This window comes from Giraffa tippelskirchi, chromosome 14, assembly GCF_054371585.1.
Source record: "Giraffa tippelskirchi isolate mGirTip1 chromosome 14, T2T-mGirTip1v1.2.pri, whole genome shotgun sequence".
Lineage (NCBI taxonomy): Eukaryota > Metazoa > Chordata > Mammalia > Artiodactyla > Giraffidae > Giraffa > Giraffa tippelskirchi.
In genome coordinates, this window is record NC_137288.1 from 9,406,664 (window position 1) to 9,421,131 (window position 14,468).

Consider the following 14,468-nt stretch of genomic DNA (forward strand, 5'->3'; position numbering starts at 1 on the left):
ACAGCGGCCAAGGGCTTTAGCTCCCGACTACCTCCCTTCCTTTGGAACTTGGGGGCCCTCTACTCCCCACTTGCACACCACAGACCTTTGCTGAGGATTGTGGGGACCCTCACTCAGTTTGCAGTACGTTGTAGCCATCCCTGTCCTCTCTATACCTCCCTTGAAACTCAGCTTGTGAGCTCCTTTGGAGCAGCGTGGCCCACCTGGCTGCAACGGAAGAGACACAGCTGACAGTGAAACAACAGCTTAGATCTGAGACCCGGAAAGCTCTGTCAGAAGGGACCTCCCTCTTCACACCGTAGAGGCTGTAGGAGGCGCCAGGCTTTCGAACCAGTGCTGGGGCCAAAATGACTCCACAGCTGTTTTCCTTCCTGGGGAGGGTTCTGGCTCGAGTGGGAATGGCTCAAGTCTCCTAAGCTTCTGCAAGCCCACTGTGTGCAGATTCACGGTACACAGAGAGGAGAAGGTGGAGTCCTGCCCTGTAGGTGGTCACAGCTCACGGATGAGCCAGGCAGGCAGGCAGGCAGGGCATGAGAACACCTGAGCTGCCTTCATGAGTGAATGGTGTGGGGGCAGAGGAAGAGAAGCCGGTCTGCTCCCTCGTGTGGTGCCCCGGGCAGGTTGTCCCCAGAGGAAACCCTTACGACGGTGAGGACTATCGCTGCTGTTTCCCAAGGGGTTCCGTCGGTGCGTGTCTTCCCCGGAGCGGTCAGGCCGTCTCTCAAGTACACGGGCCATGGGCATTGCCTCTCCTTGGAACTTCCCATGTGTTTCTCTTTTTTATGGAACAGTGATTTTCTAGAGGGGTTCTGGGCCACAAGGATGTTGGGTCATTTTCTAGCCTTCTGTCATGAAGAACGCTTTCCTGGGTGTTGGGGTGGTTTGTTGTTCCAGCTCCCTTTCTTGGCTTCTTTTGGGAGCTGGTGCAACAAGACGAGCTCAGCCTCTGCCTTCTGGCTGAGATGTCACCCTTGACACAGCAATGCCTGCCTGGAGATAATGATGGCAGTTGCCAAAAGGGCTTCGTTTGGCACATGGTATCTTGAAAGGACGTACACCGTCCTTTCAGATATCAAAGGCTAGTTCAAATGACATAAAAATGAGAACTCTCCAATAGAGTCTTACAGTAGTTGGAGAGTCCAAAAAACACTCCGTCAGTCATTTCACTGAGAGTCATTGATTGGGGACACCAAGAATATAGGAAGGAATGCACAAAGAAAGGATGAAATTGTGTTCAGGATCGGGGGAAGGGATGAACAGGGCGTGCTTGCCTTGAATCCAGGCTTTGTTGGGGGGTGGGGCATAAAGATCAAACGGGTCTGAAACTACAAAGTGGTGATGGTAACACAGTATCACCAGAGTTACACAACAGTGTTCCCAAATTGCAACAATGATGAAAAAGTTTACTAATCCCAACTTAACCAACAAAAGTACAGGAAACCATACAAAAAATAAAACATCACCAGAAAGGTAGAAACAAACCAAATGCAAAGCAGTTCAGGGGAAAGGAACTCCATGTCCCCTGGGGGCAGACCGAGTTGCCAGCCTCCACGGTGAGCAGACGGGGATGGAGGCTGCAGAGCCGACCGCTCCCCTGGACGTGGTGTTTCCGGCAAGGGCTCTGGGTGTCTGTCCAGAGCGGGGGCTCGTTCTCCCTGCAGGGGTGGGTGAGTCATCGTGGGCGTCTGGGTGTTGCGCGGGAGCCAGGGCAGGCTCTCCCTGCCGAGGCGGTGACTCCTCCTCTGCCTCGGGTTCTCCTGCCAGAGCCCGAGCAGGTAGAGGTGCACGTGGAGGTGGAGGTTCTGGCTGAGGGGGTGGGACATCAGTGCCTGGGGCTGGGGGTCCTGCAGGCATGGAGATCCGATCTGCCCGGTGTGCTGGCCAGTACCCAGCTGGCCTGGTGTCTCTGCGAGGGCAAGTCTCGGTTCTCCATCTGCCCTCGGTGGATCCCTGGGTCCTGCACCTGGAGCCAGCACCTCTGTAGGGACAGGTCTGGGAAGCGGAGCCTGGTTCCAGTTGGAGGCCAGTGCTAGAGCTGGGGGAGAAGCCAAGTTTGCCCACAGGCCAGCCTTGGCATGTGCGTCTCCCGGGACAGAAAGCTTCCAAGAGATTCCCAAAGAATACCCAGCGTCGGATGTCTTTTGGGACTGAAGTGTGCAAGATGGGGGGCGGGGGGTGTGAGGCCAGCGCTTGCTGCAGGCCCAGCAGCAGCTTTCGGGGACTCGTCCCTGTGTAGCTCAGCACCCCCTCCCCACACACTCCCGTACACCAGCCCCAGCGTCCTCACCTCTGTGCTCTGGCGTGCTGGGCTCCAGGTCCTCCTGCTGCCTCAGAGGCCGGGGTTCTCGGGACTCTGGGTCGGAGCCGGGTGTGCTGAGCTCCGTGGCAGCCTCAGACTGGGCCGCCGGGTGTATCCTGGGCGGTGTCTCGGCAGCAGGCCTTCCCCGCCTCCGCTTCTCCCCCGGTGGGGCTGATGCCTCCGTGGGCACGCTCACCTGGAGCCTGCACTGGGCCTCACGGGCGGGGGGGTGGTGCTCCGACCCCTCCCTCCGGGAGGTGGATGGGGTGTCCCCGTCCTCGGCCTCATCACGTGGGAAGCTCTGCAACGACAGTGACCGTCAGCCAGCCATGCTAGGAGTTTTCCGAGCTGGGCCTGGGCAGTGGAGCCGCTGCTTCTGCCTGCTCGAACTTCTCTTCCCAGAAGCGTCAGAGACGTGTGTCTGCTCAGATCCCCACCCGGGAGGAAAGAGACCCACCTGAGGGTGTGAGGTCTGCCTGGGCGGCCGCCGCTGCCCGCACTCTCCCCATCCCGCCCAGCCTGCTCTCCCCTGGGGTGTGGACACAACTTGTCCGCAGGCTTCTGACCCCACATCCGCCTGGGCTTCCTTGAGGGAGACACACCCCAAGAAACCCGCATCCACACACACAGGCAAAGGACCCGGTGTTTCCGGGTGGCATGGGAGAGGCGGCCTGGTCTGTCCTGGGGCTCCCCGTGTTACCTTTCTGTTTCTCCGGGCAAAGGGCCAGAGGCCTCTCGGGGGTGTCCTGAGCCAACGTCGACAGGGTGCCCGCGCACACTGCCTGTGAGCACTCCTGAGGCCCCGGCCTCTGGGCAGGGGCAAACAGCAGAACATCCTGGCAGCCAGTGAACTGGCTGGGGGCTCCTCTCCGCTCTGGAGGCCTGGATACCCGGGCTGCGGGTTCTGTTGGGTTCTGTTGCCGGCAGGTGACATCATCTCCTGGGGTTCGTGCTGAGGTCCCTTCCCCAAAACTTCCCAAGGGAATCTCTGGGTTTCTGACTGCTCGACCACCCCCCTTAGGCCATGTGCAGGCACAGTGACACCCACACAGCCCAGCCCACAGCCCTGGGGAGGCCTGGGTTCAGCCAGGGCCTGAGCTCCGAGGACCCCACTGCTCTCAGACCAGGCTCCTTCTTCTCATAAGTGGTGTGGCCCTGGACAAGCATATGCCCCTCAGGGTTGCCCCAGTCTCTCCATCTGCAGAGTGGTGGTCATTCTCCCATCTGCTTCCTAGGTCTGTCGGCCTACGAGCAGCTCCATGCCTTTCCACCTGGGGCCGATATCACGTGGAGCTTGTGCGCTGAGACTTCAGAAAGAAAGATTCCATCCAGGGCTGACACAGCACAGAATGGGGCAGAACGAGGCCTGGATGTGCCGTGGTACCCAGGAAAAGGCACTCCCCCTCCTGACTGTTTTGAGACCCCGCATCCAAGTTGGAGGACCGAAAGGAAGACTCGAAGGTCTCCCTCTCTTATAGAAAAGAGTAGCCAACTTTCTGCTCCTCTGTTTCCATTGAGATTCTGTTCAAGTGTCCCAGCTCGGCTTCTGCGGGTGGCTGAGCTTCTAATGGCTCCCTGCGTTCTTGTCTTTTCCTCTCCAAACCTTCCGTCCTTTTCCCCCTTCTGGGGTGGAAGGGCGCTGTCATTGCTTCTACCTTCGAGGCAGATTGAGGAAAAGTCTGGACCGTCGACTCCTTTCCTCTCTTTGGTTCCGTGTCTCTCTCTGGCTGTGTCCCTCTCTTTTCCTTTCTCAGTTCCGTCTGTGTCTTCCTCTTTCTCTCTCGTGTGTGGATGGATGGATGCTAGGGATGCACATGTATATGATTAGATGAGGGTTATGTTTTAGGGATAGGTTAGAGGGAGAGAAAGGCTTTAGGTCGGAGTTGGTCATGGGGGAAGGGTCAAGGGTGGTGGTGGTGTTGTTTCTTGGAATCTGAGTGCTGTGCATTCTTCGTCTCTTTCCATATGAACCCCTTCTCAGATACACCACTTGCAAGGAGTCTCTCATGTTCTGTTTCCTATCTTTTGCATTTGTGAATGCTTAGCTTCTCTGTTGTGAAGAGGTTCCATTGGATGGAAACCCATGGGTGTACTTCGTGTACCTCTTTGCCTTACTTGAAGAGACCCATTTCGACCTCCGCCCAGCAAATGGCAAGGAGACTCTGATGTTAAGGAGCCTTTGACCTACGCTTCTTTCTAGCTATCTCATGACATCAGTCTTTAGGGTGAGGTTTTCCCCCTATATTGAGGTGGTATGAGATCAAAACCAATAGCGTTCTTCAGATGTAGCTGTCTGGTTTTCCCATGGACATTGATTGAAGAGGCTTTCTTGTTCCCATTTGGATATTCTCCCCTTCTGTGTCAGAGATGAGTTGACCATGGATGCTGGGGTTTGTTTCTGGACCCTCCACTTTATTCCATCGATCTGGATCTGTGTGTGTTGTTGTATTCCCAATAGCATACTGTCCTGCTGCTGCTGCTGCGGCTAAGTCACTTCAGTCGTGTCTGACTCTGCGTGACCCCATGGCCTGCAGCCTACCAGGCTCCTCCGTCCAGGACATTTTCCAGGCAAGAGTACTGGAGTGGGTCGCCATTGCCTTCTCCGATACTCTCCTGAGGATCCTAGTTTGGTCGTCTAATTTCCTTTCACACAACCTTGGATGTCCGTATCGGGGCTTTTTCGTCGGATTGTATTGACAGTTTAGGCTCTTTTCTGTCTCCGTACCCCTTTTGCAATTCTTTGTTCGGTGCGAAAATGCATTGGCATTTTGGGAGGAATAGCATCGAAGCGGTGGATTGCCTTGTGGGGCTGTGACATCATTTTCCCAATAGGAATTCTTTCAAGCCCTGAGCACAGCTTCTCTTTCCAGTGATTGGTGTGGGCTTGATCTTCCTTCTTCCATCTCTCGCCGTTTTGTGAGAACAGGTCCATCCTTCCCTTCTGGGTTAGATGGACTGGTGGGTATCACTTCAGTGAATGGCATTGTCAGTGGGGGTGATAATTCCCTTCTCGTTGGAAGACTTTGCTGTGAGTATTAGAAATGCAAGTGACTTCTCTTCCCCTTCCTCCCTGTCCATCTCTCAGAGCCACCGGGAAACAGAGGCCTCATCCACGGTCACACAGGCCTGAGGGGGTGCAACTAGACTGTTGTTTCTTCAGGCCCTCAGTGCTGGACATCATCCGGGATCCTCTGTGTGTGTCTTCCTCAGTCTGGTGTCCCTTCAGACCTTTCCCTAGTTTTCACAGGCTTGTTGTGTTGGTGTTCTTTGTCTGTTTGGAGACACATCCTTGATAAGCTTTGTGTTTCCACTCATTCGTCTGGCGATGTATGACCTGTCTTTTGCTTTTGTCATGAGGTCTTTCCCACAGTAGATATCTTTGATTTTGCAAAGTCCACTGTATTCTCTGGGTTTTTGTTTTTTTGTGGACTGGCTTTTAGTTTTGTGTGTGAAGACTCAAAGCACGTGTCCGGTTTCTGCTCATTGTTCTTCGAGATTTGTGGCAAGTTTTCATGGAAAGTTTGTCTAGGGATAACTGGAAGTGAACTCGGTGTAAGGTGTCAAGTCTCCATCTCCTTTCCTGTCATCCCCTGCAGTTTCCAATTCCCTGTTCCTGAGTGGTCTTAGAGACCTTGTGGGGAGTTTGGTTGCATTGGAGTTTGCATTTCCACCTTGATTCGATTCACACTGTTCTGCCCTCAGGGACACTGTCAAGGGGGAGTGAGGAGCAGCCTGCACTTCCAGCAGTGACCACACGGTGGGGCGAGTGCTGCTCTCCCCTCAGGGAGCCCCAGGCCACAGGCATCCCAGTGAGGAGCCAGCTCTGTGCTCAGCTGAAAGGAGTTAGTCTCTCAGGAGCCTCTGAGCCCTTGCCTTTGGATCACCCAGGGTGGGCATTTACTGGGACAGAAAAAATTGCCCTGAATTCCATGGACGGAAGAGCCTGGCTGTGTAGAGTTCGTGAGTTGCCGCGAATCAGACACAACTGAGGACACAAAAATTCTATAGATTAAAACACTTTTTGGGGTTGGGGGGGAGTGAAAGGGGGGGATGTGGGTTTTTTTGTCTTATATAATAGCCAAGGGAAATCTAGTTTAAACCTAAATTCACATAGACGGGAAAGGTATAGCTCTCCGTCACCCTATTAAAAAAAAAAAAAAAAAAAACTACTAAACTTTTCTGAAAGTTTATTTAGTAGCTTCCTTGAGCAGTTCATTGTGAAGGATTTTTTTTTTTTTCTGTGACATTGGCCTCATTAAAAAGCACGGTTTGCCTTTACTGGATAATTCTGTTCATTGGTTTCTTAGGGAACCTTGGTAATATTTGAGTTTCCTGGGGAGTATGGTCACATGACCTGGCCCTGGCCAATCGGTGCGTTCCACCTCCCTGGCCACTGTGATTGGCTCCGGGCTGGGGCAGTGCCCAATCGGGGCCCAGGGCCGGGCCTCCCGTTGGAAGCCAGGGGAAGACGAGCTGTCGTCCTGCTGGGGTAGGGGAAGGGGTGGGGCCGGGGGAGGTCAGGCTCCAGCAGTGGGAGGGGCGTGAGGCCCGCCTGCGGCAGTTGGTGACCTTCCTGCTCCCCTCAGGGCAGAGCCGCCGGCCTGAGAATGAGGGCGCTGCTGAGCCCAGGGCCTGGGATGGCCCGTTGCTGCTGTGGTCCCAGAGCTCCACCCGAGACCTGAGGGAAGCCGTCTGCCCGTGAGTCCTCTCCCGCTTGTCTGTCAGCTTGTTTGAACCATGCTGGGTTTTCTGCCCAGCTGGCTAAGGGGAGTCCCTGGAAATGCAAGGGTGTGGGTTTTGGCAGACTTCAGGGAAGACATGCCAGATGAGCCTGGGAGACTCCAGCTTAATCTGGATTCAGGAGATATCTCTTCGGGCCAGCTAGTAATTGTAGGATAAGCCTAATGAGTCTTCACAGGATGAAGAGAGTAACGTGCCAAGGTAGCAATCGATGTCCTCATTCGAGAGGATGAAGCTGGTGCTCAGAGAAGGGGGGAACTTGGCCACAGCAAGGAGGTGTGCACCCAGACAGAACCCCCAGATCCGGCCATTGGAGCTCAGGGAGGCCACTGGTGTGGCTTGTCCCTGTGGCAGGGGCCGAGGCACGCAGCCCACCCTGATTCCTGCGGGGGCCTGACTTGGGAAGTGCCATCTGGTAGCTTTGAGACTCACCAAACCAAACTGCACTGGAGAGAGGAGGGACACCTTCCTTCATCCACCCCCCACCCCCGCCGGATTCCCACATACCCTGACCCCTTTCTCCCGATTTCGGAGCCATTTCCAGAGTCCCGCTCATATGACCTCATTCGAAGTGCACTGTGGACGAGCTGCCATCTGCAGCTACTACCACAGCGGCCAAGGGCTTTAGCTCCCGACTACCTCCCTTCCTTTGGAACTTGGGGGCCCTCTACTCCCCACTTGCACACCACAGACCTTTGCTGAGGATTGTGGGGACCCTCACTCAGTTTGCAGTACGTTGTAGCCATCCCTGTCCTCTCTATACCTCCCTTGAAACTCAGCTTGTGAGCTCCTTTGGAGCAGCGTGGCCCACCTGGCTGCAACGGAAGAGACACAGCTGACAGTGAAACAACAGCTTAGATCTGAGACCCGGAAAGCTCTGTCAGAAGGGACCTCCCTCTTCACACCGTAGAGGCTGTAGGAGGCGCCAGGCTTTCGAACCAGTGCTGGGGCCAAAATGACTCCACAGCTGTTTTCCTTCCTGGGGAGGGTTCTGGCTCGAGTGGGAATGGCTCAAGTCTCCTAAGCTTCTGCAAGCCCACTGTGTGCAGATTCACGGTACACAGAGAGGAGAAGGTGGAGTCCTGCCCTGTAGGTGGTCACAGCTCACGGATGAGCCAGGCAGGCAGGCAGGCAGGGCATGAGAACACCTGAGCTGCCTTCATGAGTGAATGGTGTGGGGGCAGAGGAAGAGAAGCCGGTCTGCTCCCTCGTGTGGTGCCCCGGGCAGGTTGTCCCCAGAGGAAACCCTTACGACGGTGAGGACTATCACTGCTGTTTCCCAAGGGGTTCCGTCGGTGCGTGTCTTCCCCGGAGCGGTCAGGCCGTCTCTCAAGTACACGGGCCATGGGCATTGCCTCTCCTTGGAACTTCCCATGTGTTTCTCTTTTTTATGGAACAGTGATTTTCTAGAGGGGTTCTGGGCCACAAGGATGTTGGGTCATTTTCTAGCCTTCTGTCATGAAGAACGCTTTCCTGGGTGTTGGGGTGGTTTGTTGTTCCAGCTCCCTTTCTTGGCTTCTTTTGGGAGCTGGTGCAACAAGACGAGCTCAGCCTCTGCCTTCTGGCTGAGATGTCACCCTTGACACAGCAATGCCTGCCTGGAGATAATGATGACAGTTGCCAAAAGGGCTTCGTTTGGCACATGGTATCTTGAAAGGACGTACACCGTCCTTTCAGATATCAAAGGCTAGTTCAAATGACATAAAAATGAGAACTCTCCAATGGAGTCTTACAGTAGTTGGAGAGTCCAAAAAACACTCCTTCAGTCATTTCACTGAGAGTCATTGATTGGGGACACCAAGAATATAGGAAGGAATGCACAAAGAAAGGATGAAATTGTGTTCAGGATCGGGGGAAGGGATGAACAGGGCGTGCTTGCCTTGAATCCAGGCTTTGTTGGGGGGTGGGGCATAAAGATCAAACGGGTCTGAAACTACAAAGTGGTGATGGTAACACAGTATCACCAGAGTTACACAACAGTGTTCCCAAATTGCAACAATGATGAAAAAGTTTACTAATCCCAACTTAACCAACAAAAGTACAGGAAACCATACAAAAAATAAAACATCACCAGAAAGGTGGAAACAAACCAAATGCAAAGCAGTTCAGGGGAAAGGAACTCCATGTCCCCTGGGGGCAGACCGAGTTGCCAGCGTCCACGGTGAGCAGACGGGGATGGAGGCTGCAGAGCCGACCGCTCCCCTGGACGTGGTGTTTCCGGCAAGGGCTCTGGGTGTCTGTCCAGAGCGGGGGCTCGTTCTCCCTGCAGGGGTGGGTGAGTCATCGTGGGCGTCTGGGTGTTGCGCGGGAGCCAGGGCAGGCTCTCCCTGCCGAGGCGGTGACTCCTCCTCTGCCTCGGGTTCTCCTGCCAGAGCCCGAGCAGGTAGAGGTGCACGTGGAGGTGGAGGTTCTGGCTGAGGGGGTGGGACATCAGTGCCTGGGGCTGGGGGTCCTGCAGGCATGGAGATCCGATCTGCCCGGTGTGCTGGCCAGTACCCAGCTGGCCTGGTGTCTCTGCGAGGGCAAGTCTCGGTTCTCCATCTGCCCTCGGTGGATCCCTGGGTCCTGCACCTGGAGCCAGCACCTCTGTAGGGACAGGTCTGGGAAGCGGAGCCTGGTTCCAGTTGGAGGCCAGTGCTAGAGCTGGGGGAGAAGCAAAGTTTGCCCACAGGCCAGCCTTGGCATGTGCGTCTCCCGGGACAGAAAGCTTCCAAGAGATTCCCAAAGACTACCCAGCGTCGGATGTCTTTTGGGACTGAAGTGTGCAAGATGGGGGGCGGGGGGTGTGAGGCCAGCGCTTGCTGCAGGCCCAGCAGCAGCTTTCGGGGACTCGTCCCTGTGTAGCTCAGCACCCCCTCCCCACACACTCCCGTGCACCAGCCCCAGCGTCCTCACCTCTGTGCTCTGGCGTGCTGGGCTCCAGGTCCTCCTGCTGCCTCAGAGGCCGGGGTTCTCGGGACTCTGGGTCGGAGCCAGGTGTGCTGAGCTCCGTGGCAGCCTCAGACTGGGCCGCCGGGTGTATCCTGGGCGGTGTCTCGGCAGCAGGCCTTCCCCGCCTCCGCTTCTCCCCCGGTGGGGCTGATGCCTCCGTGGGCACGCTCACCTGGAGCCTGCACTGGGCCTCACGGGCGGGGGGGTGGTGCTCCGACCCCTCCCTCCGGGAGGTGGATGGGGTGTCCCCGTCCTCGGCCTCATCACGTGGGAAGCTCTGCAACGACAGTGACTGTCAGCCAGCCATGCTAGGAGTTTTCCGAGCTGGGCCTGGGCAGTGGAGCCGCTGCTTCTGCCTGCTCGAACTTCTCTTCCCAGAAGGGTCAGAGACGTGTGTCTGCTCAGATCCCCACCCGGGAGGAAAGAGACCCACCTGAGGGTGTGAGGTCCGCCTGGGCGGCCGCCGCTGCCCGCACTCTCCCCATCCCGCCCAGCCTGCTCTCCCCTGGGGTGTGGACACAACTTGTCCGCAGGCTTCTGACCCCACATCCGCCTGGGCTTCCTTGAGGGAGACACACCCCAAGAAACCCGCATCCACACACACAGGCAAAGGACCCGGTGTTTCCGGGTGGCATGGGAGAGGCGGCCTGGTCCGTCCTGGGGCTCCCCGTGTTACCTTTCTCTTTCTCCGGGCAAAGGGCCAGAGGCCTCTCGGGGGTGTCCTGAGCCAACGTTGACAGGGTGCCCGCGCACACTGCCTGTGAGCACTCCTGAGGCCCCGGCCTCTGGGCAGGGGCAAACAGCAGAACATCCTGGCAGCCAGTGAACTGGCTGGGGGCTCCTCTCCGCTCTGGAGGCCTGGATACCCGGGCTGCGGGTTCTGTTGGGTTCTGTTGCCGGCAGGTGACATCATCTCCTGGGGTTCGTGCTGAGGTCCCTTCCCCAAAACTTCCCAAGGGAATCTCTGGGTTTCTGACTGCTCGACCACCCCCCTTAGGCCATGTGCAGGCACAGTGACACCCACACAGCCCAGCCCACAGCCCTGGGGAGGCCTGGGTTCAGCCAGGGCCTGAGCTCCGAGGACCCCACTGCTCTCAGACCAGGCTCCTTCTTCTCATAAGTGGTGTGGCCCTGGACAAGCATATGCCCCTCAGGGTTGCCCCAGTCTCTCCATCTGCAGAGTGGTGGTCATTCTCCCATCTGCTTCCTAGGTCTGTCGGCCTACGAGCAGCTCCATGCCTTTCCACCTGGGGCCGATATCACGTGGAGCTTGTGCGCTGAGACTTCAGAAAGAAAGATTCCATCCAGGGCTGACACAGCACAGAATGGGGCAGAACGAGGCCTGGATGTGCCGTGGTACCCAGGAAAAGGCACTCCCCCTCCTGACTGTTTTGAGACCCCGCATCCAAGTTGGAGGACCGAAAGGAAGACTCGAAGGTCTCCCTCTCTTATAGAAAAGAGTAGCCAACTTTCTGCTCCTCTGTTTCCATTGAGATTCTGTTCAAGTGTCCCAGCTCGGCTTCTGCGGGTGGCTGAGCTTCTAGTGGCTCCCTGCGTTCTTGTCTTTTCCTCTCCAAACCTTCCGTCCTTTTCCCCCTTCTGGGGTGGAAGGGCGCTGTCATTGCTTCTACCTTCGAGGCAGATTGAGGAAAAGTCTGGACCGTCGACTCCTTTCCTCTCTTTGGTTCCGTGTCTCTCTCTGGCTGTGTCCCTCTCTTTTCCTTTCTCAGTTCCGTCTGTGTCTTCCTCTTTCTCTCTCGTGTGTGGATGGATGGATGCTAGGGATGCACATGTATATGATTAGATGAGGGTTATGTTTTAGGGATAGGTTAGAGGGAGAGAAAGGCTTTAGGTCGGAGTTGGTCATGGGGGAAGGGTCAAGGGTGGTGGTGGTGTTGTTTCTTGGAATCTGAGTGCTGTGCATTCTTCGTCTCTTTCCATATGAACCCCTTCTCAGATACACCACTTGCAAGGAGTCTCTCATGTTCTGTTTCCTATCTTTTGCATTTGTGAATGCTTAGCTTCTCTGTTGTGAAGAGGTTCCATTGGATGGAAACCCATGGGTGTACTTCGTGTACCTCTTTGCCTTACTTGAAGAGACCCATTTCGACCTCCGCCCAGCAAATGGCAAGGAGACTCTGATGTTAAGGAGCCTTTGACCTACGCTTCTTTCTAGCTATCTCATGACATCAGTCTTTAGGGTGAGGTTTTCCCCCTATATTGAGGTGGTATGAGATCAAAACCAATAGCGTTCTTCAGATGTAGCTGTCTGGTTTTCCCATGGACATTGATTGAAGAGGCTTTCTTGTTCCCATTTGGATATTCTCCCCTTCTGTGTCAGAGATGAGTTGACCATGGATGCTGGGGTTTGTTTCTGGACCCTCCACTTTATTCCATCGATCTGGATCTGTGTGTGTTGTTGTATTCCCAATAGCATACGGTCCTGCTGCTGCTGCTGTGGCTAAGTCACTTCAGTCGTGTCTGACTCTGCGTGACCCCATGGCCTGCAGCCTACCAGGCTCCTCCGTCCAGGACATTTTCCAGGCAAGAGTACTGGAGTGGGTCGCCATTGCCTTCTCCGATACTCTCCTGAGGATCCTAGTTTGGTCGTCTAATTTCCTTTCACACAACCTTGGATGTCCGTATCGGGGCTTTTTCGTCGGATTGTATTGACAGTTTAGGCTCTTTTCTGTCTCCGTACCCCTTTTGCAATTCTTTGTTCGGTGCGAAAATGCATTGGCATTTTGGGAGGAATAGCATCGAAGCTGTGGATTGCCTTGTGGGGCTGTGACATCATTTTCCCAATAGGAATTCTTTCAAGCCCTGAGCACAGCTTCTCTTTCCAGTGATTGGTGTGGGCTTGATCTTCCTTCTTCCATCTCTCGCCGTTTTGTGAGAACAGGTCCATCCTTCCCTTCTGGGTTAGATGGACTGGTGGGTATCACTTCAGTGAATGGCATTGTCAGTGGGGGTGATAATTCCCTTCTCGTTGGAAGACTTTGCTGTGAGTATTAGAAATGCAAGTGACTTCTCTTCCCCTTCCTCCCTGTCCATCTCTCAGAGCCACCGGGAAACAGAGGCCTCATCCACGGTCACACAGGCCTGAGGGGGTGCAACTAGACTGTTGTTTCTTCAGGCCCTCAGTGCTGGACATCATCCGGGATCCTCTGTGTGTGTCTTCCTCAGTCTGGTGTCCCTTCAGACCTTTCCCTAGTTTTCACAGGCTTGTTGTGTTGGTGTTCTTTGTCTGTTTGGAGACACATCCTTGATAAGCTTTGTGTTTCCACTCATTCGTCTGGCGATGTATGACCTGTCTTTTGCTTTTGTCATGAGGTCTTTCCCACAGTAGATATCTTTGATTTTGCAAAGTCCACTGTATTCTCTGGGTTTTTTTTTTTGTGGACTGGCTTTTAGTTTTGTGTGTGAAGACTCAAAGCACGTGTCCGGTTTCTGCTCATTGTTCTTCGAGATTTGTGACAAGTTTTCATGGAAAGTTTGTCTAGGGATAACTGGAAGTGAACTCGGTGTAAGGTGTCAAGTCTCCATCTCCATTCCTGTCATCCCCTGCAGTTTCCAATTCCCTGTTCCTGAGTGGTTTTAGAGACCTTGTGGGGAGTTTGGTTGCATTGGAGTTTGCATTTCCACCTTGATTCGATTCACACTGTTCTGCCCTCAGGGACACTGTCAAGGGGGAGTGAGGAGCAGCCTGCACTTCCAGCAGTGACCACACGGTGGGGCGAGTGCTGCTCTCCCCTCTGGGAGCCCCAGGCCACAGGCATCCCAGTGAGGAGCCAGCTCTGTGCTCAGCTGAAAGGAGTTAGTCTCTCAGGAGCCTCTGAGCCCTTGCCTTTGGATCACCCAGGGTGGGCATTTACTGGGACAGAAAAAATTGCCCTGAATTCCATGGACGGAAGAGCCTGGCTGTGTAGAGTTCGTGAGTTGCCGCGAATCAGACACAACTGAGGACACAAAAATTCTATAGATTAAAACACTTTTTGGGGGTGGGGGGGAGTGAAAGGGGGGGATGTGGGTTTTTTTGTCTTATATAATAGCCAAGGGAAATCTAGTTTAAACCTAAATTCACATAGACGGGAAAGGTATAGCTCTCCGTCACCCTATTAAAAAAAAAAAAAAAAACTACTAAACTTTTCTGAAAGTTTATTTAGTAGCTTCCTTGAGCAGTTCATTGTGAAGCATTTTTTTTTTTTTTCTGTGACATTGGCCTCATTAAAAAGCACGGTTTGCCTTTACTGGATAATTCTGTTCATTGGTTTCTTAGGGAACCTTGGTAATATTTGAGTTTCCTGGGGAGTATGGTCACATGACCTGGCCCTGGCCAATCGGTGCGTTCCACCTCCCTGGCCACTGTGATTGGCTCCGGGCTGGGGCAGTGCCCAATCGGGGCCCAGGGCCGGGCCTCCCGTTGGAAGCCAGGGGAAGACGAGCTGTCGTCCTGCTGGGGTAGGGGAAGGGGTGGGGCCGGGGGAGGTCAGGCTCC

The 14,468-nt window shown here is 54.8% G+C and overlaps 1 protein-coding gene and 1 long non-coding RNA gene across 2 annotated transcripts in view; one reads left to right on the forward strand and one right to left on the reverse strand.

Annotated features, from left to right (window-relative positions):
• LOC145534150 (uncharacterized) overlaps positions 1-14,468 on the forward strand; it is a 694,441-nt gene that overhangs the window by 31,338 nt on the left and 648,635 nt on the right. Inside the window, exon 5 of the long non-coding RNA XR_014074276.1 lies at positions 6,886-6,997. This is a non-coding gene — a long non-coding RNA (uncharacterized LOC145534150). The remainder of the gene's footprint in view (positions 1-6,885; positions 6,998-14,468) is intronic.
• On the reverse strand, positions 621-6,459 carry LOC145534023 (uncharacterized). The gene is made up of 3 exons (XM_081561389.1): positions 3,000-6,459; positions 2,288-2,600; positions 621-2,035 (listed from the first exon to the last, which is right to left on the reverse strand). The coding sequence occupies exons 1-3, from the start codon at positions 3,234-3,236 to the stop codon at positions 1,407-1,409; spliced, it is 1,179 nt and encodes a 392-aa protein (XP_081417515.1). The 5' UTR covers positions 3,237-6,459; the 3' UTR covers positions 621-1,406.

What these genes read in the sequence shown, in the direction of transcription:
- LOC145534023 (XM_081561389.1), bottom strand. Translation starts at nt 3,236, where the DNA reads ATGATGTCACCTGCCGGCAACAGAACCCAACAGAACCCGCAGCCCGGG. An exon ending in TTGCCCGGAGAAACAGAAAG is followed by an intron (nt 2,601 to 2,999) that starts GTAACACGGGGA and finishes CTGTCGTTGCAG; the next exon opens with AGCTTCCCACGTGATGAGGC. An exon ending in CAGCACGCCAGAGCACAGAG is followed by an intron (nt 2,036 to 2,287) that starts GTGAGGACGCTG and finishes CTTCTCCCCCAG; the next exon opens with CTCTAGCACTGGCCTCCAAC.